The 24,898-nt window shown below is 40.5% G+C and overlaps 2 protein-coding genes and 2 long non-coding RNA genes across 6 annotated transcripts; all 4 read left to right on the plus strand.

Annotated features, from left to right (window-relative positions):
* The first annotated feature begins 73 nt into the window (after nucleotides 1-73).
* LOC310998364 (sphingomyelin synthase-related protein 1-like) lies at nucleotides 74-7,982 on the plus strand. 3 transcript variants are annotated; one of them, XM_083988360.1, is made up of 6 exons: nucleotides 74-191; nucleotides 3,241-3,880; nucleotides 4,018-4,113; nucleotides 4,318-4,435; nucleotides 4,695-4,845; nucleotides 6,096-7,982. In XM_083988360.1, the coding sequence occupies exons 2-6, from the start codon at nucleotides 3,246-3,248 to the stop codon at nucleotides 6,398-6,400; spliced, it is 1,305 nt and encodes a 434-aa protein (XP_083844486.1). In that variant the 5' UTR covers nucleotides 74-191; nucleotides 3,241-3,245; the 3' UTR covers nucleotides 6,401-7,982. The 3 variants fall into 3 exon arrangements, with proteins under 3 accessions (XP_083844486.1, XP_083844485.1, XP_083844487.1); XM_083988359.1 differs by lacking the exon at nucleotides 74-191 and adding an exon at nucleotides 431-719; XM_083988361.1 differs by lacking the exon at nucleotides 74-191 and adding an exon at nucleotides 1,911-1,977.
* Nucleotides 7,983-9,536: 1,554 nt separating this feature from the next.
* LOC310997771 (beta-microseminoprotein-like) lies at nucleotides 9,537-10,542 on the plus strand (the record flags this gene model as incomplete). Its single annotated transcript, XM_083987563.1, has 4 exons — nucleotides 9,537-9,542; nucleotides 9,588-9,711; nucleotides 9,961-10,063; nucleotides 10,389-10,542. 4 exons carry the CDS (start codon nucleotides 9,537-9,539, stop codon nucleotides 10,498-10,500), a joined length of 345 nt encoding a protein of 114 aa, XP_083843689.1. The 3' UTR covers nucleotides 10,501-10,542.
* Nucleotides 10,543-11,602: 1,060 nt separating this feature from the next.
* On the plus strand, nucleotides 11,603-13,160 carry LOC310998157. The gene is made up of 5 exons (XR_014595976.1): nucleotides 11,603-11,798; nucleotides 11,980-12,062; nucleotides 12,528-12,624; nucleotides 12,777-12,879; nucleotides 13,021-13,160. It is a non-coding gene; the product is annotated as an uncharacterized lncRNA (long non-coding RNA).
* Nucleotides 13,161-17,884: 4,724 nt separating this feature from the next.
* Nucleotides 17,885-18,687, plus strand: LOC310998158. Its single transcript, XR_014595977.1, has 4 exons — nucleotides 17,885-17,917; nucleotides 18,069-18,165; nucleotides 18,300-18,402; nucleotides 18,542-18,687. It is a non-coding gene; the product is annotated as an uncharacterized lncRNA (long non-coding RNA).
* The last annotated feature ends 6,211 nt before the right edge of the window (nucleotides 18,688-24,898 follow it).

A 24,898-nucleotide genomic window follows, 5' to 3' on the forward strand; every position in this document is an offset into this window, starting at 1 on the left:
GCGCTGCGCCAGGCCGGTGGCTCTTCTTTCCTAGTGTTGTTTATCATAGTCTCTTCCTGTTTGATGTTGCCTGTTTGTCACAAGCATGTTGGCCAAGAAGTCCTGCTACTGCTGCTGCTGCTCCTGTGGGTTGAGACACCGACGGGCGGCTCGTCCACACCCACTGACAGCTCACTGACAGCGGATTGATGGTAAGAGGCGTAGCTCCGGCTTCAGACCAACTTTTAGAGAAACTTTAAAAAGACTAAATGAACTTTCTGTAACTTTCTAGTCCCCCACTCAACATGTATCCTTCTACTTCTCTTGTTTACCTCGAGTAAACAGCGTTTAAACTTTTACCATGGGGTTGTGAAACAGAGATAACCACTTAATGTGGAGTCCTGTAGAGTTGTATATCTCTCTCTGTGTCTGTATGTGTGTGGTTATTGTGGCCCGGTCGGTGGGGGACAGACCATGACTATGAGCCCTTTGTCAAATGTGTCTCTTGTCTCACACACACTGAAGAGCTTTCTCCCTCCCAGCTGTGTGTCACTGCTCGCTGCCTGTGACTCACTGTAAGCCGCAGCAGCCAAACAAGCTGACATGGCACTTATGAATCCCCCAAGTAGCTAAAGCCTCGGGCCAGAGAGGCTGCAGGATGGTGCCAGTAAAATCTAGAGAGGCTAGTTTTAAAATACCACATCTCACCCTGAGGGAAGCTGAGCAGAGCAGCCAGTCATGTGAGTTACTTTAACCTTTCAGGTGTGTGTGTATAGGTAAATATTGATCAGCTGATCAGCTCAATTTGGTAGATTCTGTGTGGGTCAAACACTGCGAGCCAGATGCCCATTAGCTTTCATTGTTTGTCTGGCTCTGAAAACTTAGATCTAATACAACTTTGATACTGCAATACAACATTCAAACTGCTTGATGATAATAACTTTATTTATATAGCACCTTTAAAAACACAAGTTTACAAAGTGCTTCACAAAACAATATAGAAGAGACAAGTCATAAGAGGTGGGTGGACCGCCCAAGCGATACAGCAACACAGGCAATACAAGCACCCAACAACAAATTGAGACCAGGAGGACTCACGTTAGAGTGCAGGATGGTTGGTGTTATGGTGTTAATATGTGTCCTTATGATATATGACAGGAACTGAGTTTAAACAGTTTATTGATTAGAAGATAAAGAATTTGTCAAGCGAATGTATCAGATATTTGGTGGTTCCTTCTTTTTAAAAGTGTAAATTAGAGATGCAACTGAAAATCATTGTCAATACTGAATTGGTTGATTTGCCAAACCTATTGATTTGAATTACAGATGAATTGCTTGTTCAACATTAGACAGTAGATGTCTTGATTTGTCCGACACAGCCCATCTAATATTAATATTTTATTTAGCATGAAAAAAGGTGAATTAATTGTCAAATAAGTTACTGGTTGATATTCTGTCCTACCAACTTACTAATGGAGTATTACTTTAAAACTAAACTGGGTGTTGTTGTGTTTTGAACTGTTAATAGGCAAAAAAAAACAAAACAATGTAAAGTTGTCAATTTTTGCTCAAAGAAGCTGTGATGGGAATCACTGACAAATAGATTTATTAATTAAAATTATCAGCAAAACTAGGGTATGGTATTGAATGAATAATCACAGGAGACAAATATAGTCAGAAAGTCTGTTCAAAGTTTTTGTAAAAGTCAGCAGTGTCTCTTACTGATAGAAAGCTGCTTACTTTAGTCATTTCGGGTCTGTATCTGATGTCCTGGCAACATGTGGGCTATTGCTCACCTGTAGCAGTGAACAATCATGTTGGTTGAACCTTGAACATCTCTGGAGGAGCAGGTAGCAACGCTGAACGGAGTTTATCAGGAGGTCAAAGGTCAAAAACGAGAAACATGCAAAGCAGAGAAGAGTGATTCACAGTACCAGAGTCTGTCTTCTGCGGGAGAGGAACTAGTGTACGCTTTGGGCTTTTGCAAAATCCTGGATGGTTAGTGACTCATTGTTTTTCTTTAATTCTATTTCCTGCTGAAATGACAATAATGAAGCTGAGACACCGTTTGTTTTGGTGAACAACATACAGTAAGCCTGCTCTATGTTGATCAGGGTGTCACTGCATACGTGTCCTGTGTAAGCCTCTGCTCCGCTGTACGCTGACCGACCTGGACACAGATGATGTAATACTAAGTAGCCTGCGTTGTTTAATGCTCGGTCACATCAAGAAGATTCCCCCACAGCAGGTTACCTTTACACTGACTCCTGATCAGTTATAGCACACTGTCTCTGCCACAGGCCTTTCACAGCATGTAGGGACTTTATTATTGTGCTGTGATCGCTTTTCTATGATTCAAACCTGCAATCATTTAAAAAAATATATATATATTATTGGCTGGTCATTTGGTGTACAAGTATCATAAGTTTTCCAGAGCTCAGAGTGACGTCTTCAACCAACAAGTCTGAATCCCAAAGATATTCAGTTTTCCATATCCTCAACACAGAGTATTCTCAGGTTTGGAAAACAAGATGTTTGGAAGTTTTTGTCTAATAATGGACTGTTTGATTCATCAACAGCTTTTGTGTTAAACTGTGTCCCTCTTTCTCTCTCATAACTACAGAGAAGTGAACTGAAAACCTATGTTTTTAGTCGTTCAGTGTGTGTGGCCTTTATGTAGAGAGAAGTCCTATGGTTTATAGTTACCTTATTTATTTATTTAATCTGTGTTGTATTCTATTGTTTTTACTGATTGGTCATTCTTATCTTTTCTTTCTTGATCTTGTCTCTTCTGTTTTTTTCTACTTTTACTCCTTTTATTGTTATCTCACTAACTATTGCTGTTTTTATTTTTGATCTTTTATTGTGCATTAGTCTCCAAGTCAATTTTACCTGTTATGTTATTGTTTTTTCAATCAAGTTTTAAAGCACTTTGAATTGCTCTCTATCAGTCAAAAAAGTTAGTTTCTATATATAATATGATGAGGTTACACATAGTGGCTCTGAGGAGGTAATCTCCATACTGAACAAATGCCAGAATAGCTGTGATCAATAGCATGCTAATTGAAGACAATGATGAAATCAAGAGGTGAGAAGGGAAATGTTGTTTGAGTAGGTTTTGATCAGACCAAAGAGAACATCACGTCAGTTTGCATTTTTGTTATCACAGTCTTTTGATGGTGTCTTAAGTGCCGGTTTAAGTTTTGTACTTGATCATGACTTAACACTGTTTATGTCTTGTGTCTGTGTGTGTGTCTGCAGTGGGCATGGCACCGCCACCAGAGGACAATGTGAGTGCCTGGACCTGTAAACAGGTGGCCCAGTGGCTGCAGGAAGAAGGTTTCGGGGACTACATGGAGTTATTGTGCACCCAGCACCGACTGGACGGCCTCAGTCTGCTGGCTCTGACCGAGGCCGACCTGCGCGGCCCCCCGCTGGGCCTGACCGTGCTGGGAGACATCAAGAGGCTGACCATAGCCCTCCGTCGGCTCCAGAGACAGAACCGGGCGCAGCTGGAGGAGCTGGGTCTCCGTCCTTCAGAGAGCTCCTCCCCCTCTGGCTTCTCGCTGGGTGCCGCGGGCGGCGGGGAGTGGAGCTACGACGGAGCCGACAGGAGGTTCAACGGAGGAGCCGATCGCTTGTGTAACGGGACTGAGCTGCGGCTGAGGAACGGTGACAGAGCTGGACACGGTTCAGGGGCGGCACTCTGTCATGTACACTCCAGCGGAAGGTGTCGGCCGCTTATGGCTGGCAGGCTGGACCCAGAGGTGTGGAAGACAGTCATCAGCTCTGTATATGTCTTTTTTGTGTTTGGATTCACATCTTTCGTTATGGTCATTGTACACGAGCGCGTCCCAGACACGAGGACCTACCCACCGCTGCCTGATATATTCCTGGACAGGTATGGATTTCATGCTCCGATAATCACCAGTGAATCCTCGCTCCTTACCTCTAAAACTGCTTAGTTCCTATAGTGCACATTGTCCTGCACTCATATCTAATCTACACCCTGATACAGATGTTTTTGTGCTCTGACAGCGTTCCCAGAATCCCCTGGGCCTTTGCGATGGCTGAAGCTTGTGGCGTCATCCTGTGTTACATGTTTCTGTTGATCCTGCTCCTTCACAAACACAGGTAGTCCACTGTTCCACTTGTTCCCATCACTCATAGTCCAGAATAATAATACATGCAAATAGGCAGCAGCACTGACATACACATACTAGTGTTGGTGATGTAAATATATAGATTTTTGGTTTTCTTGGTCATACAATAGGTCTTGAAGTGGTACAGTAAGTGAGTATTTTTTAACATGTTTCAGGTCCAAACTGTTCGTTTCAGATCCATTCTCTTAAGGCGGCTGTGTTCATTGATGGGAACTGTGTTCTTGCTTCGTTGCTGCACCATGTTTGTCACCTCGCTCTCTGTGCCGGGGCAGCACCTGAAGTGCGCCAGTAAGGTGTGAAGCACACACACACACACACACACACACACACACACACACACACACACACACACACACACACACACACACACACACACACACACACACACACACACACACACACACACACACACACACACACACACACACACACACACACACACAAGAACATGTGCAGATTAGATAACGTTAGCCAGAAGTTATCCATGTCACCGTTTTCTGTGTTAATAGTTATTAGCTGCTCACTGATAACCGGAGCTGTTTGTTCCTGCAGACGTACGGTGACACGTGGGGCAAGATACAGAGGGCGCTGACCATCTGGAGCGGTTTCGGGATGACTCTGACCGGTGTCCAAACATGCGGAGACTACATGTTCAGTGGGCATACTGTTGTCATCACATTGCTCAACTTTTTTGTAACTGAATGTAAGTGTTATTTGATTGTTCTCTTTAGGCAAGGCAAAGCATCTTTATTTACAGCATATAGCGCATTTCATACCAAGGCAACTCAATGTGCTTTACATAAAGACAAAACATTTTTTTTTAAAGAACAGCATAAAAACAAAAAACACAGTTAAAAGCAGGAACAAAGAAGAATAAATAAGTAAAATAAAAGAAAATAGATAAAGTTTAAAGTTATTAAAAAGAGCTCAGCTATAAGCACCTGAAAAGAGACATGTTTTTAACCTGGATTTCAAAGTGCTTACAGTTGGGGCTGATTTCAGTTCTGCTGGTATTTTGTTCCACTTGTGTGCAGCATAACAGCTAAATGCTGCTTCACCATGTCTGGTTTGAACTCTGAGCTTCACTATCTGACCTGAGTCAGTAGATCTCAGAGCTCTACTGGGTTTATACTCTACTAACATGTCATTCATGTATTCTGGACCAAAACCATTCAGTGATTTGTAAACCAGTAGCAGAACTTTAAAATCTATTCTGTAGCTGACTGGGAGCCAATGTAAGGTCTTAAGAACCGGGGTGATGTGATCTGATCTCTTTGTTCTGGTTAAAACTCGAGCTGCAGCGTTCTGAATGAGCTGCAGCTGTTTGATACTTTTTTGGGGGGAGTCCAGTCAGAAGACCGTTACAGTAGTCTAGTCTACTGGAGATAAAAGCATGAATCAGCTTCTCCTGATCAGTTTTGGACATAAAACCCTTAATTATGGATATGTTCTTCAGTTGATAAAAGGCTGATTTGGTGACTGATTTGATATGGCTGTTGAAGGTCAGATCTGAGTCTTATCAGCACGCCAAGGTTTCGGACTTGGTCTTTAGTTTCTAAAGACAGTGACTCAAGGTGTTTACTGACAACAACCCTCTTCTCTCTATTGCCAAAAAGCAATCATCTACATTTTTCTTGATTTAACTGAAGGAAATTTTGGTTCATCCAATTTTTGACTTGCTCTAAACAGTGACATAATGACTCCATTGGACTGCAGTCATCTGGAGACAGTGCGAGGTATATCTGTGTGTCATCTGCATAACTATGATAGTTGACATTAGAATTCTGCAGAATTTGACCCAAAGGCAGCATATACAGGTTAAACAGAAGGGGTCCAAGGACTGACCCCTGAGGAACTCCACATGTCATAGACAACCATGGAGCTCAGTGTTCAATTAGTTGTTTTTAAATCCTTTTTTCTTTTCTTTTTTTTAACCAACTACTCCTCCTGCAGACACTCCACGAACCTGGAACCTGATCCACACCATCTCCTGGGTGTTAAACCTGTTTGGGATTTTCTTCATCCTGGCCGCTCACGAACACTACTCCATCGACGTGTTCATTGCCTTCTACATCACCACCCGCCTCTTCCTCTACTACCACACGTTGGCCAACACCCGTGCCTACCAGCACAGTCGGAGGGCGCGCATTTGGTTCCCCATGTTCTCCTTCTTTGAGTGCAACGTGAACGGCCCTGTCCCCAACCAGTACCACTGGCCCTTCAGTAAACCTGCCTTCATGAAAGCTCTGATTGGATAGAGTAGACTCTCAAAGATCAACACTTATTTACCTGAGATGCTGCTTCTTATTTTTTCGATGATTGTTAGTTTGTTATGTTGAATTGAGTATTTTTTTTTACCTTAATATGCACATAATTTGATGATCTTTGTTTTGTTAAGAAATGCTATGTTTAATAGTAATAGACTTTTTGGGAATGGCGCTAATTTCCTTTCTTGGACAGAGTTAGAAGAGAGGATTGATACCACTTTCATGTCTGTCCAATAAATAGGAAGCCAAAGCAGCTGATGAGATTAGCTTCTCGCAAAGACTGGAACCAGACAGCTAGCACTGCTCACTCTCCACACAAACTGAATATTGTTTGTTCAGTCTAGAAAAACCAAAGAATTAACACAGCTATTTCTTATAGAGTCAGTGCTTCCAGCCAATTGTTAATCTGGATTGTTTTACACTGTTGTGTTTGTTTATGCCAAACAAATAAGATTATATTTTGACTGATGAGTTTGCATATGTTCCTGTAGCTGGCAGACTAGCTGTTTCCTTCTGTTTCCTCGTCTTTATGCTAACCTAAACTAGCCCGCTGCTGGCTAGAGCTTTACATTTAATGGACAGATGCTGTATTTAAACATTGTTTAACTTCTCATCTCTCTCTTCCAAAATGCAAACCTCTTCCTTTTCTAAATCATTCTGACATTCAATTGCACACTACCAGATGAAACAAAGAAATGAGGCCAGGAGCCGCAGTTGTAAACATTACAGTGTATGGGAGACTTTTTTGCCTTTTTAATAATCACATTGATTTTATCCATCATATTGTTTATTCCACCTTGGGGGACGGTTAAGGTTCACATGAGGTTTGGGCTGTCAGGTTTCACACAGTTTTATGTGGGTTGTCACTTTTTGCAAGTTGTCATGACGACATGTTCACATGCCATATGTTTGCAGCCAGTTACTACCAACAGAGCAAGTGTTTTGTTTGATGTGCAAAAGGAAAAACACTTCCTGTTCCCTATCAATAGAGCTCTGTTTCCATCACTTAAAAAAAAAAAAGGTTTTGTTATTTTCCTTCACATTTTATTTTTATTTCAACTTTATCTTTGTTGTATTTGAATATGTCACTATTTGGATATTATGGTGTGCTTCCTATACAGTACATTTAACCAAATATCTGAACATTTGATGGGATGTTCAGTTTTGCCAATGAGCCCTAACAACATCTTCATGCTAATTTGATAGAGCGGTTTTAATTTTTTTACGGGTTAATTAGTTCTGAGTACATAAATGAAGCTGAGTTTGTTGATATTTAATTGTCCAGTTTTGAGCACAGCACAAACACTGACTTTTTATTAATACAGCTTTTTATAAACACTTGTATAACAAAGATGCAGTATTGTTTACTATCAAGGTTGATCCAAACTACATATTTTACATACATAACTGTTTACAATGTGGCTTTATTTTCAGTGCAAGAACTCTATATCTGCCTTTTGGCCCCACAATAGAAGAAAAACTGTTTTTGTATATCCAACCAACTGTTTTCTTTGTCATTTTCCCCCCAATTAACATGTTTCTTTTAGCATTTGTTAAATAAAGTAAATCATGAATTTGACATCCAACTTCCTTGTGCTCTAGTTAAGAAGGTATTATATCCATCAAGTATTAAAATGTCATGAGAGAGGTGTGCCTTCAGCATGAGCAATATCCCTGCTGCTTTCACCCACCTTAAACAAATCTTCATATCTCTCTTTAAATATAAAACATTATGTGCAGGTGGGACACACCTTTATATAAGCCACTATTAGAGAGTTCTCACACACATCAACGTCTAGTTCACTGGGTCACATCACACCTGAGGATGGTACGTATCTTACACCTCTCATTTCAAAAGTCTTGGTCTTAAATCATGATTCAACTTCTGTGTAATTTTACATAATGGCTAGATATATTACACTTTAAAGTCAGTATCACTGTCAAAGTTCTGCTCTATATGATCTAAAATTCAATTGGAGTGCCTAGTTAAGCTTCACGATTACCATCACATTGCTGCAAGATTTGATTAAATCATTGCACCATTTATATCAAGTATCATTATTATCATTGGTAGTAGCAGTGTTGGTGGTAGTAGCTTTTCAAAGTACAGCTTGATACATTAAAACAATGGATGGAAAAGATAAATAATTTAGTAATAGTTAAAACATCACATAATAACCTTTCATATAATGATTATTTTACATTTCCTACAGAAAATGTGGATTTTAACTTGTCTACATGACAAGTTAAAATCTGTCATCCATCTATCTTGCTGTTTAATAGTATATTTTCACACAGTTATCACAGTTAAAAGAGCCATTTTGTATACTGGATTTTTTTTGTGATAATAACACTGAGATACATGCAAATAGCTGCAATGCTAAGAACCTGTGCAATTACAAAAAAAAAATGTCCCCACTATGGTGGTTGATTTCTGTTTATGTAATGTGCTTAGAAAACTAAAGAGTGAATGAAACTCATCTACTCCAGGGGTTCTCAACTAGTCTCACTCTGGGACCCACATTTTCCAATGGTCATTAAGTCGCGACCCACTTTTATAGAATTCAAACCAAGATATATTTTTTTAAGCCTTTAAAAACTCATTTAGCTCTTTATTGAGCAAAGTGCATTTCAGAGCACATGAATGAAACTGAGGAGGACCATGACAACTGTACGGAAGTGAATAAAATAATATCAAACTGCACAAAATGGAGACCAACAAAATGATATATTTGACTTCTAATGCATCTCTGCATTCAGAGCATGTTCACAAAAGTGGATAAATATCAAATTGCACAAAATAAAGACCCACAAAACAAAACAAGATTCACTGCATTCAGGCCACATTAATAAGAAACAGACATCTTTGCATTCAGAGCAAATGGAGCAAACAATAAGAAACTGAGGAGGACCATTACAACTGCATGTGGTCACGTGTCTCGTGTGCCTTTCAAAATAAGTTATTTTTCAAAATAAAAGACATGTCCAACATCAGATGTGCATTAAATATTATTTACTTTTTTGACCAGCTGTCCGCGACCCATCCAGAACGGGTCCGCGACCCACTTTTGAGAACCACTGATCTACTCCTTTGTAGTCCTTCAGAGATCTTTAAAGGATGTCCTGAATGGAGGTTCATTATTGAGAAACATACACCATATTCACAGATGTCATGTAGGCCTATGTACTCTTTCAGGCTTCTCTCCATGTGTTTCTGTGTCTTCTGGGACTGGTTGTCCTGTGCCACTCGGACTGCTACTTCCAGCCGTTAGAGCTCAAAGACTTGAACAACCCTCCAAAAGGTGAGTGGAAATTATATTATTGAACAGTCGCTGATTTGGAGTAGTGGTAACTTTTTCCTCTGCAATGTAAATTTATTTAACACTTGACAGCTGTCCGCTGAATCAACACTTACAGTATCAGAACCACACCTATGCACACATTGTTACGCACTCATACACACACAATTACTCATTGCAGTAGATTTGTCAGAGAACGATTAGTAAGTCAACAGCTGCTCTCAACTATGGTTCTCATTTCATCACATGCAGGGTGTGTGGACATTGATGGGAAGCAGTACGAGTTTGACGCTGAATGGGTGAGAGACTGCGTGTCATGCTACTGCAAAGATACGGGAATGAGCTGCTGTTCCATGTAAGATTTTTTTTCTCCTTGGGATCATAATATGACACTTATCTGGAAAAATAAATTATCCAACTTCCACCCCATCTCCCTAGAGAAAATAATAAATGTGTATGCATCATATTCTCCCCTTCCATTTTTTAGTGCAAGTGCAACTTCCAAAGCTGAACCTACAAATTTCAGCCATCTTGGTTCAACGAGTTGGCCATATGCTTAGCTAGTGGAAAAATGGCAATAAGAGTTAAATCTCATAATCCTAATAATTTTGTACTTCTTTAAGAATGCCATTTGTTTTCCTCTTCATACAGTGGTATTAATCTTTCTTTTTGTCTCTCAGGATCCCTGATGAAAGTGAACTGGATATTCCTGATGAGTGTGAGTTGCTTGCGGATAAGAAGGCCTGCTTGTACAAGGTGGTGCTAAAGTCAGACCACTCAAAAGAGTGTTAAACACACTACTCAGTGACCTACAAAAATGCAATAGGTCCTTTTCATCTTTTAAATTTCATCAGCAAGTTCATGGTGTGTTCACATGCAATAAATAACCAATAAACAAACCTGCTTCAAGTCTTTTTCCTTTGGCCTGCTCTTTGTTTGTTATAGGCTGTGACCTTTGTATGAGGATATCATCATAACATAAAAATACATAATTCTACATTCTTCTCTTTTTAAAAATCATTTTCTTTTATGTTATTTTTCTTGTACACTCTTGAGATAAATGAAAAATGAAAACCATAACAGTTTCCAGTCTGTCTGAACATTTAAGGCGTCTAGAGGTGTGAGATGTACACGAGACATTCAGCTGTGCACATTGAGCACAAACTCATGAGACAGAGAAAGGCCTGAATCTAAGAAGTTTGCTGCCCTTGCTGTCATGAAAATGTGTTGTTTTAATCTTGTTCAAATGTTTTAAGATGTGTTGCTGCTGTCTGTCTGTTAAAGAGTCACTGCACAGCAGTGGTCTCCAGAAAACCAAAGCACAAACACAGTGATTACAACATTGCATAAGGTCACTGTAACCTCCTGTAAAACCTCAACCGGTCAACTTTACACTGCTATTTTTGTACATATTACACAAACATTACCTTTGGACAGAACCAGATTAGCTGGTTCCTTGTCATTGTGCTATGCTGCTAAACTAAACTAAGCTAAGATGCCTCCTGGCCATAACTTGCAGCTATCTGTGAAAGCATCGTCTAACCTCTCATCTGACTATTAAATGTTATAGCCTACTACTGTTCCTCTGATATTAAATTGCACGCTAAAGGCTAAATAAACTAATTTTTGAAGAGACCAAGAGATGGCAGATGGAGACATTTTCTCACACAGTTATTTTCCTTTAGATTATTATTTTGATTATTGATATCTCACCACATTGATGTTTCAGGTTTCAAGCTGTCTAATCTCTCAACATTTCTAGAAGGAAATTGATCAGGATTTACATGGTTGGGAGTTGTCATGGCGACATGTTCCCATGTCAGTCTGCCAAAACACGTTCTCTTCACTAGGCTACTGAAAGAGCTCTCTCGGTCACTGAGGGTTTTTTTTTTTTTCCTTTGAATTTTTGCTTCAGCTCTTAATCTTAGTTATGTTTAGTTATAGGCCTATTTCACAGAATGGTCACTGTTGAAGTGTGTCTCATTCAGTTAAACTGAACCAAATATCTGGACATGAAATTCAATATTTGACCATAGTTTCCTCTGCTGTTTTTTTCACTCATGTGCTTCTATCTACGTGTATCAAATAAGGTGAATAATGTTTCTAAAATCCAGCTTCCTTGTGTTAGTGGAAAGATATGTCTGTTATTGGTGAAAATGTCATGATTCAGCGAGGGATGCCTTCAGACATATAATTAAGAAATTGCTGCTTTCTCCCACCTTAAACAAATATTTGAGTCACATTAATATTGAAACAATAATAATGCTGCAGGGGGGCACATCTTATAAAGCCACCACCAGAGCACCCTGACACACCGTTGTCCTGTTCATTGGGTCACATCACACCTGAGGATGGTGAGTATTTTACACCTCACATTTCAATTGGGAAAGTCTTCCATGGTCTTGAATCAGTGTTGAACTTTTTAAGATAAGAAAAAATTGTATGTCATTTTATATATGGATAAAAACATTATTTAAAGTCATCATTGCTATCTAGATTACACTTGATATATTGTGGCAGAAATACAAGTAATTGAGTTTAGCTTTACAATTACTCCCAAATTGATCTGAAACTTGATTCTTAGCCCCACTGCAATATTTATATCATTATTAAGATTATAATTATTTGCAGCAGTGGTAGAAGGGCTGGTTGATTCCTGTTCCTGTAATGGGATTATAACGGCTAAAAAAATGAATAACACCAATCTATTCCTTTTCAGTCCACATCAGGATGCTCTGAGTGGAGGTTAAGTGCTTTGATATATTATAGACTATTAAGCATGCACCATGTTTATTGATGTCATGTGTTTACGTCTTAAGGCATCTTTCCAAGTGCTTGCTTGTCTTTTGGGACTGGTTGTCCTGTGCCACTCCACCTGCCTCTTTGAGCCGAACAAAGGGGACGCGGAAATGCAGTGTGAGTGGCCATGAACACAAACTGTAGAGAGATACAACTTACTGTAACTGTAACTTACTTAACTGTAGAACCAGACCCATGCACTCATCTGAACACACTGAGGATGATTCACTGCAGCAGATCTATTACAATATGTTTATCCTCACATGCAGCTTGTGAGGACTTTCATGGGGACCTGCATGAACTTCACTCTAACTGGGAGAGAGACTGCATGGAATGCACTTGCTATGCCCATGGCTTTGGCTGCTGTTTCAAGTAAGTTTTTCATGCCTTTCATTATGATCAACAGATAAAACACTCTTATGTTTGCACTCCACTCAAAATAGATTATGATTTTTCTCTGCTTGTGGAGATATTAATCTTTGTTTTTTCTCTGTGACCTTGATCCAAATGTAGGGAGGGAAGCTGCTAAGGGGTCACGGCCGACACTAATGAAGTGACCTCCAAAATGCATCGTTGATAAAATCTCTGTTTTATCCACATGTTTATGGTGTGTTCTCATACAGTAAATTACCAATAAACCAAACTGCATCGACTGTATTGCTTCTGGCCTGCTCTTTGTTTCTTTTACTGTATTCACATTAGGAGTCACTTTTCAGATGTAATTGAATGGATCCACCACTGTGTGACAGCAGAGCTTAGCACTCAGAGGGTCTCCACAACCACAGGGCTTTAACACTCCAATAATAGCCTCACTTCTAGCCGCTGTCTCTGACAGAAACGTTCTGGTTGTTATGATGTTTAGCTCCTTCTCCAACTCTCGTCTCTGTGTATTCACACCTGTTCAGAGGATCATTTTCTCCTTCTTCCTGGCATCACACAGACACTTCACTCAAGCAGCGCACTATGTACTGTAAGTGCTTCATTTACTCAGAGTGATCTTTGTTAGGAAAATTATTCTTTTATTAGTTAATGAGTTATGAAAAGGCTGTCTTTCCTCTCGACTTAGTGTGCACAGTTATGCAGGTGTACCATAGCAAATGTATCTTTCATTAAAAAAATGTGTTTGAACGATGCATGGACACAATAGTAATCTGCAGAAGGCATTTTTTACTATGCATCCAGATTTCACCAGGTGAACAATAGGGAAAAACCTGATATAAGGTAGACATTATGGATCTGCTCTAAATGAATATTTCAATACTGTGCAGAGATGTGATTATGTCACGGGGGTATCACCCACAATCCCTGACACCTTCAGCGAGGAATAATGAGGTTTGAGTCCTTATCTCAGATTCAGACACCACAGTGTCCGCTGCCGTTTATTTAAACACATTTGCAATAAATATTGATCCAATACAACAGATGTGCGAGATTTGCTGCAAGATGTTCGTTAGTCATTGTAAACCAATGGATGTATGATGTAAACACGGAAGAACATCTCACAGCAAATCTTGCTCATGATGCGCACAAACATCAACAGAGCCACTGGGAGCAGGGGCGGGTCTTCCATGGTGGCACAGGGGGGTACCTGCCCCCCCTGAAATCTGATTGGCCACCCTGTGTGCCCCCAAAAGTAACAAAAACTGTGTGCCCCCCCCCTCCCCCCAAGATTCACTGTTGTTACCCTCTGTGCCCCCCACCAGAAAATACTCTGTACCCGTCCATGACTGAGAGCTACTACTACAACAAGGCTAAAAACAGAGATCAAGTTATTTTTTTCCGAACAACTTTTTCATGTCGCAGCTTCAGGGCACTTGGGTCAGTATACGGACGAGCAGTATGGAGGTATTTGGATGTTTCATAGTGTGTGTTTTGGACGATTCAAAAGTGAGCACAATCTGCCGCCATTATATGAAAATCCATCCCATGAAACCTGTAGAGTTCGTTCAACCAAGCCCTGACTGCAGTAACCCTGGGATGAGGAGGGCAAAAGGATGAACTCTGTACATAACCTTGTTCTCAACTGATCTATGTTGTAAATTCCTATAGGTAAAGCAACAAAGGGGGTTGCCACAACATCACTTGTGGGACACACATCCATTGAGTATCGCACCCTGAACTCATCTTATGACTAGGAATGAGAAGTATCAGAAGGGGCTGCAACCAATGTTCCCTCTAATTTTCAAAACTCCTGAGCAGAAATTCAACTCCCCTGATGACCCGCTTGAGTGACTGTGAGCGACAGCTCAAGCATAGTACGTCCACATGCTGGTGCTATGGCCTCACCTCTCCAAATCCAAATATCATGATTAATGTGTGTGTATATATATATATATATATATATATATATATATATATGGTATAATATAATGATTAATAACAGATTATTTTGACAACATTACTACTCCAGTTACAGTTAATGATAACAAAATACAATATTGTTTTGGCAAAATAGATTTTGCATTTATTGCCATATGAACAATTATGTCAAAAAATAACTAACATGTCATCAACTCTTGGCACTAGCATTCTTGATATGAACAGTACAAATAATTTTAAAGCAAAATCTTAAATTGTAGTTGCACTTTACAGACCCAAGTGTGTGTGTGTGTGTGTGTGTGTGTGTGTGTGTGTGTGTGTGTGTGTGTGTGTGTGTGTGTGTGAGAGAGAGAGTGTGTGAGTGTGTGAGAGAGAGAGCTTGCAAAATTGTAATGAACTGTAACTGTTATTTCACAGCTCCATGTATTGATTTTAGGCAGCTTCTTGTAAACAAATGCACATGGCCATATATTGATTTTTCGCAGCTTCTTTGTAAACAGATGCACGTGGCCATGTATTGATTTTTTTGCGACTTAATTTAAAAATAATGCACATGGCCAGGGACTGCTAGCAAACCAGCAGAAAAGCAAGCGGACTTTCCATTATTTGTAATAGATTTCACTCAATATGACCACTGATCATAGCTAGATGGTAAAATAATAAGTAAGGTAATGTAAGAAAAAAGAAATTATCCCTCAAGTCTGCGGGTGCACGTGCCCCCTCGTTTCTATTGACATGACGCCGCTGGAAACATTGTCCACTCCACACTTTCCCATTCTGAAAACTCGCCTTTTACTTTTGCGTCACTGCACGTCTTGCAAACGACTCCAGTCTCGGTTGAAAAAGAAAAAAAATCTCGCCGACTTTCACCGGTGTTCCCTCGTCCGTATTTGTACCACAGACTGTGACAGCCACTCCACTTTCAACGATGCGCGTTTTTTCTTTACCTTTCAGGCAGTCTCACAACCCTCCCGTTTAGCCATTGCTATGCAATAACAAAAACGCCACAACAGCGGCTACTCGTCATAACACATTGATTGGCTTTCAAGCTAAACAACCGCTGCGTATTGGCTGGGCAGCGCCTCGTGGGCATGTTTTTTTAATGATCACTGGCTGACAGCACCCTGTAACCTGTCACTCATTGCAGTGATAAACGCCTACAGAGGTCATACATTTCACAATTCGAAGCGCACATTAGGGAGAAATAATCCGTAAACTAGTCGGGGATATTCGAGTGCGCAACTTTTTTTGTCTTCTGCGCAAAGAGGTGGGGAACAGTGCGCAATTGCGCAGTAAAACACCTTACAGGGAACAGTGGCTGCAACCACTGCTCAGTGGGCACAACCCTGAGCTCATAGACTGCCGTATGGTTCTGTGTTGGTTGTGTCCCTTCTCTATATGTAACGGATGTGCACTCACTCCACCCATAAAGGACGTGCTAACCACTTCGCCAAGCGGTTATTAACCTCTTGGCGAAGCGGTTAGCATCGTCGCCTGCCGTGCAGGAGACTAGAGTTCGAACCCCATCTAGGGCAGGCTGTGAGAAACACAACGCAGAGGGCCAGATACGATATCAGCTACATATAAATCATTGTGCATGATATTTCATTGGTCTTGTTTTTTGACTCTCCACAGGCAGGTATACATTTCCACAACAAATGTAATGGTGCAGTGGTGGAGGAAAATGATGTTCAGATATCTCTCATCTCCCTGTTAAAGTAGAAGTAAGCGATGTCGTTTTGGCTAACTTCTTGTCAGCGGATGGAGTTGGCAGCAGTCCCTGCCCTTGTCATGGATCTATTGGTCCTCGTCCCTACGTCGCCACATTCACACGCATCCCTTGGCTGCACACACAGCCCTTCATGCCATTCTCTCTCCTCATTGGATAAAGGTTGTAGGATACAAGGAAAGTTTTCTCCTCGGCTTACAGCAGAGCAGAGTGACTGACAGACCCGTGTTTTGGTCCAAACACTCTATGTAAGTGATTGCCGTCGGAAGATATAACTATTTAAGACTTATATTAACACAAATATTCCGCTTACTTCTGCTTTAAAGAGCACTACTTTGTCGTTTACATTTCTCTGAGGAAGAAAACAAGAATATGATAGAGAGCAGTGCCAGGTCACAGTGTTCCTTATTCTGCAGAGATTTTGCTCTGGAGGCGACTGATCATGCAAACAATTTCATGAAATTCTATCTATATCAATTCTATCAATATCCTATACTGTATTCAGAGTGACAGTGTTGAGGGAAAAAACTACGAGTCCTACCGGTAATGTAATTAGGTACTATAATCTGTGTGAAAGCATCGTCTAACCTCTCATCTGACTATAAAATGTTCCTCTGACATTAAATTGCACGCTAAAGGCTAAATAAACAAATTAAATTTTGGCAGATGGAGACATTTTCTCACACAGTTATTTGCCTTAAGATTATTATTTTGATTATTGATATCTCGACACATTGATATTTCAGGTTCAATCAATATTTGTCCTTCTAATGTCTCTTGAATCAGGATTTACATGGTTGGGAGTTTGTTGTTCCCATGCCAGTCTGCCGTTCTCTTCACTAGGCTACTGAAAGAGCTCTCTCGGTCACTGAGGATTCTTTTTTTTCTCTTTGAATTTTTGCTTCAACTATTAATCTTAGTTATGTTTAGTTATAGGCCTATTTCACAGAATGGTCACTGTTGAAGTGTGTCTCATTCACAGTTAAACTGAACCAAATATCTGGACATGAAATTCAATGTTTGACCATAGTTTCTTCTGCTGTTTTTTTCACTCATGTGCTTTTATTTACTTTTATCAAATAAAGTGAATAATGTTTCTAAAATCCAGCTTCCTTGTGTTAGTGGAAATATATGTCTGTTATTGGTGAAAATGTCATGATTCAGCGAGGGATGCCTTCAGACATATAATTAAGATCACATAAGAAATTGCTGCTTTCTCCCACCTTAAACAAATATTTGAGTCATATTAATATTGAAACAATAATAATGCTGCAGGGGGGCACATCTTAGATATAAAGCCACCACCAGAGCACCCTGACACACCGTTGTCCTGTTCATTGGGTCACATCACACCTGAGGATGGTGAGTATTTTACACCTCACATTTCAATTGGGAAAGTCTTCCATGGTCTTGAATCAGTGTTGAACTTTTTAAGATAAGAAACATTTAATGTAATTTTAGATATGGATAAACATGCACCATGTTTAGTGATGTCATGTGTTTACATCTTAAGGCATCTTTCCAAGTGCTTGTTTGTCTTTTGGGACTGGTTGTCCTGTGCCACTCCACCTGCTTCTTTTTGCCGAACGTAGGGAACGAGGAACAGCAGGGTGAGTGGCCATGAACACAAACTGTAGAGATACAACTTTACATACTGTAGAACCAGACCCATGCACACATCTGAACACACTGAGGATGATTCACTGCAGCAGATCTATTACAATATGTTTATCCTCACATGCAGCTTGTGTGGACGTTGATGGAAAACAGTATGAAGTTCACACTACCTGGAAGGCAGACTGCATGGAATGCACTTGTTACACACATGGCATGGGCTGCTGTTTCAAGTAAGTTTTTCATGCCTTTCATTATGATCAACAGATAAAACACTCTGTTTGCACTCCACACAAAATAGGCTATGATTTTTCTCTTCTTGTGGAGATATTAATCTTTCTTTTTTCTCTTGTGATCTTGATCCGACTGTAGCGTGGAGGAGTGCTTGGGGGCCATTCCCGAGTAAACCCTTAATGAAGTGACCTCCAAAATGCATCGTTGATAAAACCTCTGTTTTATCCACATGTTTATGGTGTGTTCTCGTACAGTAAATTACCAATAAACCAAACTGCATCGACTGTATTGCTTCTGGCCTGCTCTTTGTTTCTTTTACTGTACTCACATTGGCCCTCATTTATGAAACTTGCGTACACCAAAAAAATGGGTGTACACCAAATTCACCGCAAGGATCGGCATTTATTAATCTGAGTGTGAGCGTACGGTACGCACAAATCTCACGCCAGCTCTGACCAGGTGTACGCACATTTGGAACCAGCGTAGAACATGCAGGAACGAGTGCTGCTGTGTCAGAACGATTATTAAACCATAGTCTAATAACGCAGCGATGTGGACCACATGTTGTTGTTGTTTATATTGATAAAAAGATAAAAAGTAGCAAAAAAAAAAAAAAGAAACGCTACAACCAAGTCCGTGTTGAAAATTTAACTCGACTTTTATTTTGAGCAACTGAGATGAATTAAAAACCACGACGTGACAGATGTAATCAGCTGTGTAAACAGAAACAGTGAATGACAGACAGACCTGTTATTGTTAGATCACACACACAAACTTCCAACATCTCCTGCACCAGAGCATGACCGGACGGCTCCTCAGTCTCTCTCTCTGCCGGACACCGGAGCGGCGGGGGGGGGCTCCGCTACCTGTCCAGGTGCAGCTGATCTCCGCGGCGGAGTGTTTTTTTTTTTTTTCCCCGTCACCGGGACCTGTCAGCGGGAGATCGGGCCGGTGTTTCACATCCCTCCATCAGCTGAACCATGCCAGCGGTGCTGATGGTCATAAAGTCGCGTTCGCAGCAGTAATATGCCTATGATTTCTCCTCAGTCACTTGTGTTTAGTAAACTGCAGGAGCATTTCATGAGATCGCTGGTTTTCCTGACGTGGTCAGTGACACGTGCGTCTGCAGCCTCCATCCGGGATGACGCTTATCAATCACAAAATCTATTCCAGATAGTTAATGTTGCCGCCCTCTCCCTGTTCAACGCGGTAATGTCGGTAAAGTCTCTCTTCTTGGCCGTCTTCCGTGTCTCCATGTCGTAAAAGGGGCAGGGCGACGCCTCTAAAGCCGGAATATATCGGGGCGTGACATTTAAATGACGCTCGTTTCCAGCCGCCGGATTCATCACCACCACGCCGGTTCTACGCCGAAATCAGCAGCGTACACACTTTTAGTAAATCACACGTGACACTTGGCGTACACTGATATTTACACCAGAATCTACACCAGATCCTGCGCAAGTTTGATAAATGAGGGCCATTAGGAGTCACTTTTCAGATGTAATTGAATGGATTCACCACTGTGTGACAGCAGAGCTTAGCACTCAGAGGGTCTCCACAACCACAGGGCTTTAACACTCCAATAATAGCCTCACTTCTAGCCGCTGTCTCTGACAGAAACGTTCTGGTTGTTATGATGTTTAGCTCCTTCTCCAACTCTCGTCTCTGTGGATTCACACCTGTTCAGAGGATCATTTTCTCCGTCTTCCTGGCATCACACAGACACTTCACTCAACCAGCGCACTATGTATGGGAATAATGAGGTTTGATGAAATGTAGGTAATGATGCAGTGGTGGAATCTGGTCTAAGGAAAATGATGTTCAGCTATCTCTCATCTCCCTGTTAAAGAGCACTACTTTGTCATTTACACTTCTCAGAGGAAGAAAACAATAGAGAGCAGTGCCAGGTCACAGTGTTCCTTATTCTGCAGAGATTTTGCTCTGGAGGCGACTGATCACAAACAACCACATGGTGGATGTGCATTAGTGCCACGTCACTGTTCAAATTTGTCCATTAACGGGTCTTTTTTTTTTCCTGCTGGTGCTCATGGTTCCTCAGCTCTGTGCAGCTGTTTGTTACATCTGGTTACTGGTGACATTACACCTGCCTTCCCTCCCTGAACTGTTTCATGCAAATCATTTCATAAAATTCTATCTATATCAATTCTATCAATGTCCTATAGGTTTGTATTCAGAGTGACAGTGTTAAGGGGAAAAGAAACTACAAAGTAGGGGAGACCGGGGTTGGTTGGCTACAGGGATTGGTTGGCACACCCCTGTTTTCTGGCCTCCTGTTGGTCACATACTCACAAATGTGACATCAAAATGATCATCTTTTTGAGCTGCACTTATCTAGTTTGTTAAAACATCTGAAACTCACTCACTTTTTTGCTGAGGGCAAAATATCAGTTTTTTAGTACCAAAAGTAAAAAATTGCCCCCCGCACTTAAAGTGTTATAAAATTGCTTTGGATAAAGATATTGGAAATGTGTTACTTCCAGTTTGTAGAGATAGGAGTCAGCTTCAATTTGATATGAAACTTGAAAGTCTTTGATGAGTGATGTTACCTGGGCAACATCATATATTCACAAAAGTGGGTTTGTTTTGGTCGGGGTTGGTTGGCACACTCATGTCGGGGTTGGTTGGCACACACAAACCAACCCCAACATGCAGTATACATTATTAAATGTGATTAAACATAATTTTATACAATTCAGTGCACTGAGTGCAAGAAATGAGCACATGACTTATGCAGTGAAATGGGCCACAAAGCCTACATATGCCAATACTGTAATTCCAGTGATTCTATATAGGCCTTAATGTAAATAATCTGCATCCACCCCACACCGCAAATCTAAAACACAGTGAGATGGAAATAAATACAAATACAAAGAGGTGATATGCTATATTTAAGAATAAATTATATGTTCATTGAATATTTTCTGTTAAAAAAAAAAAAAAAAGCTCAAATCATTTACTGTTTGATGTTCTGTGTACGTGTTATCTTGTTCGTGGCCTTAAATGCCCTGTTTTAGTGTTATACATGCAAATATATGCATGCATATACATGCTAACTTCTTAAATTTGAAAATATTAGAATTAAATTTCCAATTTATTATTATATTGGTTGCTTCATCCATTCATTTTTATATTGTGCCAACCAACCCCACAAAGTGTGCCAACCAATCCCGTGTCGGGGCTGGTTGGCACAAGTGCGCAGTATGATTTCATTCATAAATAAATAGATTTTAGAATATAACTGTGGACATTGAAATGTGTTTAGTTAAAGCTGACACCTTAACCTTTCATTTAATGCTGGTTTGAATATTCTCACATAAATGATGCCAGAGTGCTATGGCAAAGAGTGAAAAGTGTGCCAACCAACCCCGGTCTCCCCTACCGCTAATCGGATTACATTTTAGCAGGGGTGGAAAGAGTACCAAAAAAATCTACTCAAGTAAAAGTACAGTTACCTTGATGAAATTTTACTCAAGTAAAAGTAAAAGTACTGGTGTAAAAATCTACTCAAGTAAAAGTAAAAAGTAGTTCATTTAAAATTTACTCAGAGTACAAGTTACTTAGTTACTTTTTTTTTTTTGGGGGGGGGGGGGGGGGGGGGGGGGGTATAATGGCCAGAGATTGGCCTAACATTCTCCGTGCATGTCTCTGTGTTTCAAATTTGCCCCTTCTCCATCGATACACTGGTCTCCATCATCTTTTAGCTCCTGTGGCACCAACTTGATTCTGACCTTCTGACACTGCAGTTGTCCAGAGCCAATCAGATGGACAGTTACAGTTACTGGCCTAAGGTTGTCACGATCATGATCATGATACTAACATTTTCAACTCAATCTCGATATTAAGGAAAATATTCGATACTCAATACCATTTTCAATACGGATAAAAAAAGAAAAGAAAAATCTCTCTCTCCCTCTTTCACTCACACACACCTGTTTTTTTTTTACTGTCTTTCCTGTCTGCTCTCAAGGAGGAGGAGGAGGGGGGGGGGGGGGTTACTGTAGGTTCTCTCTCTCTTGCCTCTTTACTGTAACTGCTCTGAAGCAGTGGGTTGCTGCTTGTCTGTTCCTTTGAGCATGGCCATGGATCTGACTGGGCTCCTACATCAACGGACTGCCGGTCCGGCCTTCAGCCCCGGTGTGTCTGGCACGGTCACCATAAACGTAGCCGAATAGATGGACATGCCTGATAACGTTGTCTTCAATCATTAACGTCAGCTTTTAACCGCTAGCTGTGGCTAATGGCTAATATTAAGACAACAATAGCGACGAGCCCTGTTATGCACAAACTCACGTAGCGGTGAGGGGGAAAGAGGTGTGTACCTGCCTGCTGCTGTGTGCGTCTGTGCAGGGAGAGAGAGAGAGAGAGAGAGAGGCGGCAGCAGCGTAGCTACTTTTGACAACCCACACAGAGTTATATATTTTTTACTTTGTAACTTAAGCTATTTAAAATGTAACTAAGTAAATTTCTTCCAACAATATGTACTCAAGTAAAACTGATTTTAAAAATTACTCAAAAAAGTACAAGTACACAAAAAAGCTACTTAATTACAGTAACTTGAGTAAATGTAACTCGTTACTTTCCACCCCTGCATTTTAGAATATTGATCTGTGCTGATGTGGACACATGTAGCCAACAAAATATGGCTTAAATAGAAGAAATTTTGTTCAAAATGAACAAGAGTCAAAGAGTAAACAACAATGTAGCAGTCAATAAAGTCTGAATAGGCCTGTAGGATGTTTTATTATCGTTGCACGTAACCGGCTGGGTTACCAACCCCGCTGTGTGACATTTTATTAAAGCCTAGCTAACATTTTCAGGAAGTTGGTAACGTGATTTAAAGCCTCAGTACGTAGGCTAGTATTGGGGCTAAACCATAACATCCAGCGTTCAGATTCTGCAGCGCTCCCTCGCTCACCCCTCCCGTCGGCAAAGTGACAGTGGCCGCCGAGGACAAACAAGTTTGCAAACTAACCGCTAACTGATAACAATATATCTGACCAATTACTTTTGGTTTTTAAACCTTTTTTTCTTTTTTTTTAACACACATGCAGACTTCCACTCGTGCCTTCAGTCATATTTCACAGCAAAAAGTTACACAGGAGGACTTACAGGATGTGCCAGTTATGCAGAAAAAAGGACGTGGGTTGCTGTGCTCTCCAGCCCACAGCTGTCAGAGGAGCCTCTGCTGTCCTTCTCTTCAGCCTGGTGTTTGGCTGCACTTTGTATAACAACAGTTCAACATTGTAAGATGTAGCCTAGCTGCTGCTAACTAGCACCAGAAAAAACAAAAACAACTACATCATTGATCATCCTCTGGGGGCACAAGCACAGACACTCAATAGTGCGTTTGGGTTTGAGCCAGGTTGTCCGCATTTGCGTACAGTATTCAAAGATGGCGATCCAACATGACAGCCCCGCGGTGGGTGCACCGGCCACCTATGTATTTGTAAACAACTTATTAAGAGTCAGCTTTCATTTGTATGCGGTTGTGATTAGACTTCGGTAGGCTATTTATGAAAGCAATATTTGATTTTTGCTAATAAAAAGCCAAATAAGCTAGGCTACATACTGTCCCTTTAAATCAACGTTTTGTTTTAGACAACAAGACAGTTAATAAGAACATACATAATTAAATTTGCTGACTTACACAAGCAGCTAAGTAATCGAAAGACATGTATGACAAAGGAATTTACTTAAGTCGACTGAAAACACTCTTCATCGCTTAACTTTGTTGAATTGCATTTCATATTGATGCTGGTGGGTAACTAGCCAAAAGCATTTTGAGAGGGACCCAGTGTCACCACTTCAAATGTCCGTGTTACAACTGACCTGCGTTAGGACGTGCTCCGCTCTCCCCTTTGGACAGAACCAGATTACCGGTAGCTGTTTCCTTCTGTTTCCTGATCTGATAAAATACGCTAAACTGCCTCCTGGCCATAACTTCATGGACAGATACTGTGTGAAAGCATCGTCTAACCTCTCATCTGACTATAAAATGTTAAACTGCTCCTCTAACATTAAATTGCACGCTCAAGGCTAAATAAACTAGTCTAATTTAATTTTTGAAGAGACCAAGAGATGGCATATGGAGACATTTTCTCACACAGTTATTTGCCTTAAGATCATTATTTTGATTATTGATATCTCACCGCATTGATGATTCAGGTTCAATCAATATTTGTCTTTCTAATTTCTCAACATTTATTGAAGGAAATTGATCAGGATTTACATGATTGGGAGTTGTCGGGATGACATGTTCCCAAACACGTTCTCTTCACTAGGCTACTGAAAGAGCTCTCTCGGTCACTGAGTATTTTTTTTTCTCTTTGAATTTTTGCTTCAACTCTTAATCTTAGATATGTTTAGTGATAGGCCTATTTCACAGAATGGTAATACAATACTATTTAAGTGTATCTCATTCAGTTAAAGGAGCATTATTGCAAATCCAAATTCTTAATTCGGCCACTAGATGGA

This window comes from Trachurus trachurus, assembly GCF_905171665.1.
Source record: "Trachurus trachurus genome assembly, chromosome: 15".
In the NCBI taxonomy this organism is placed as follows: Eukaryota; Metazoa; Chordata; class Actinopteri; order Carangiformes; family Carangidae; genus Trachurus; species Trachurus trachurus.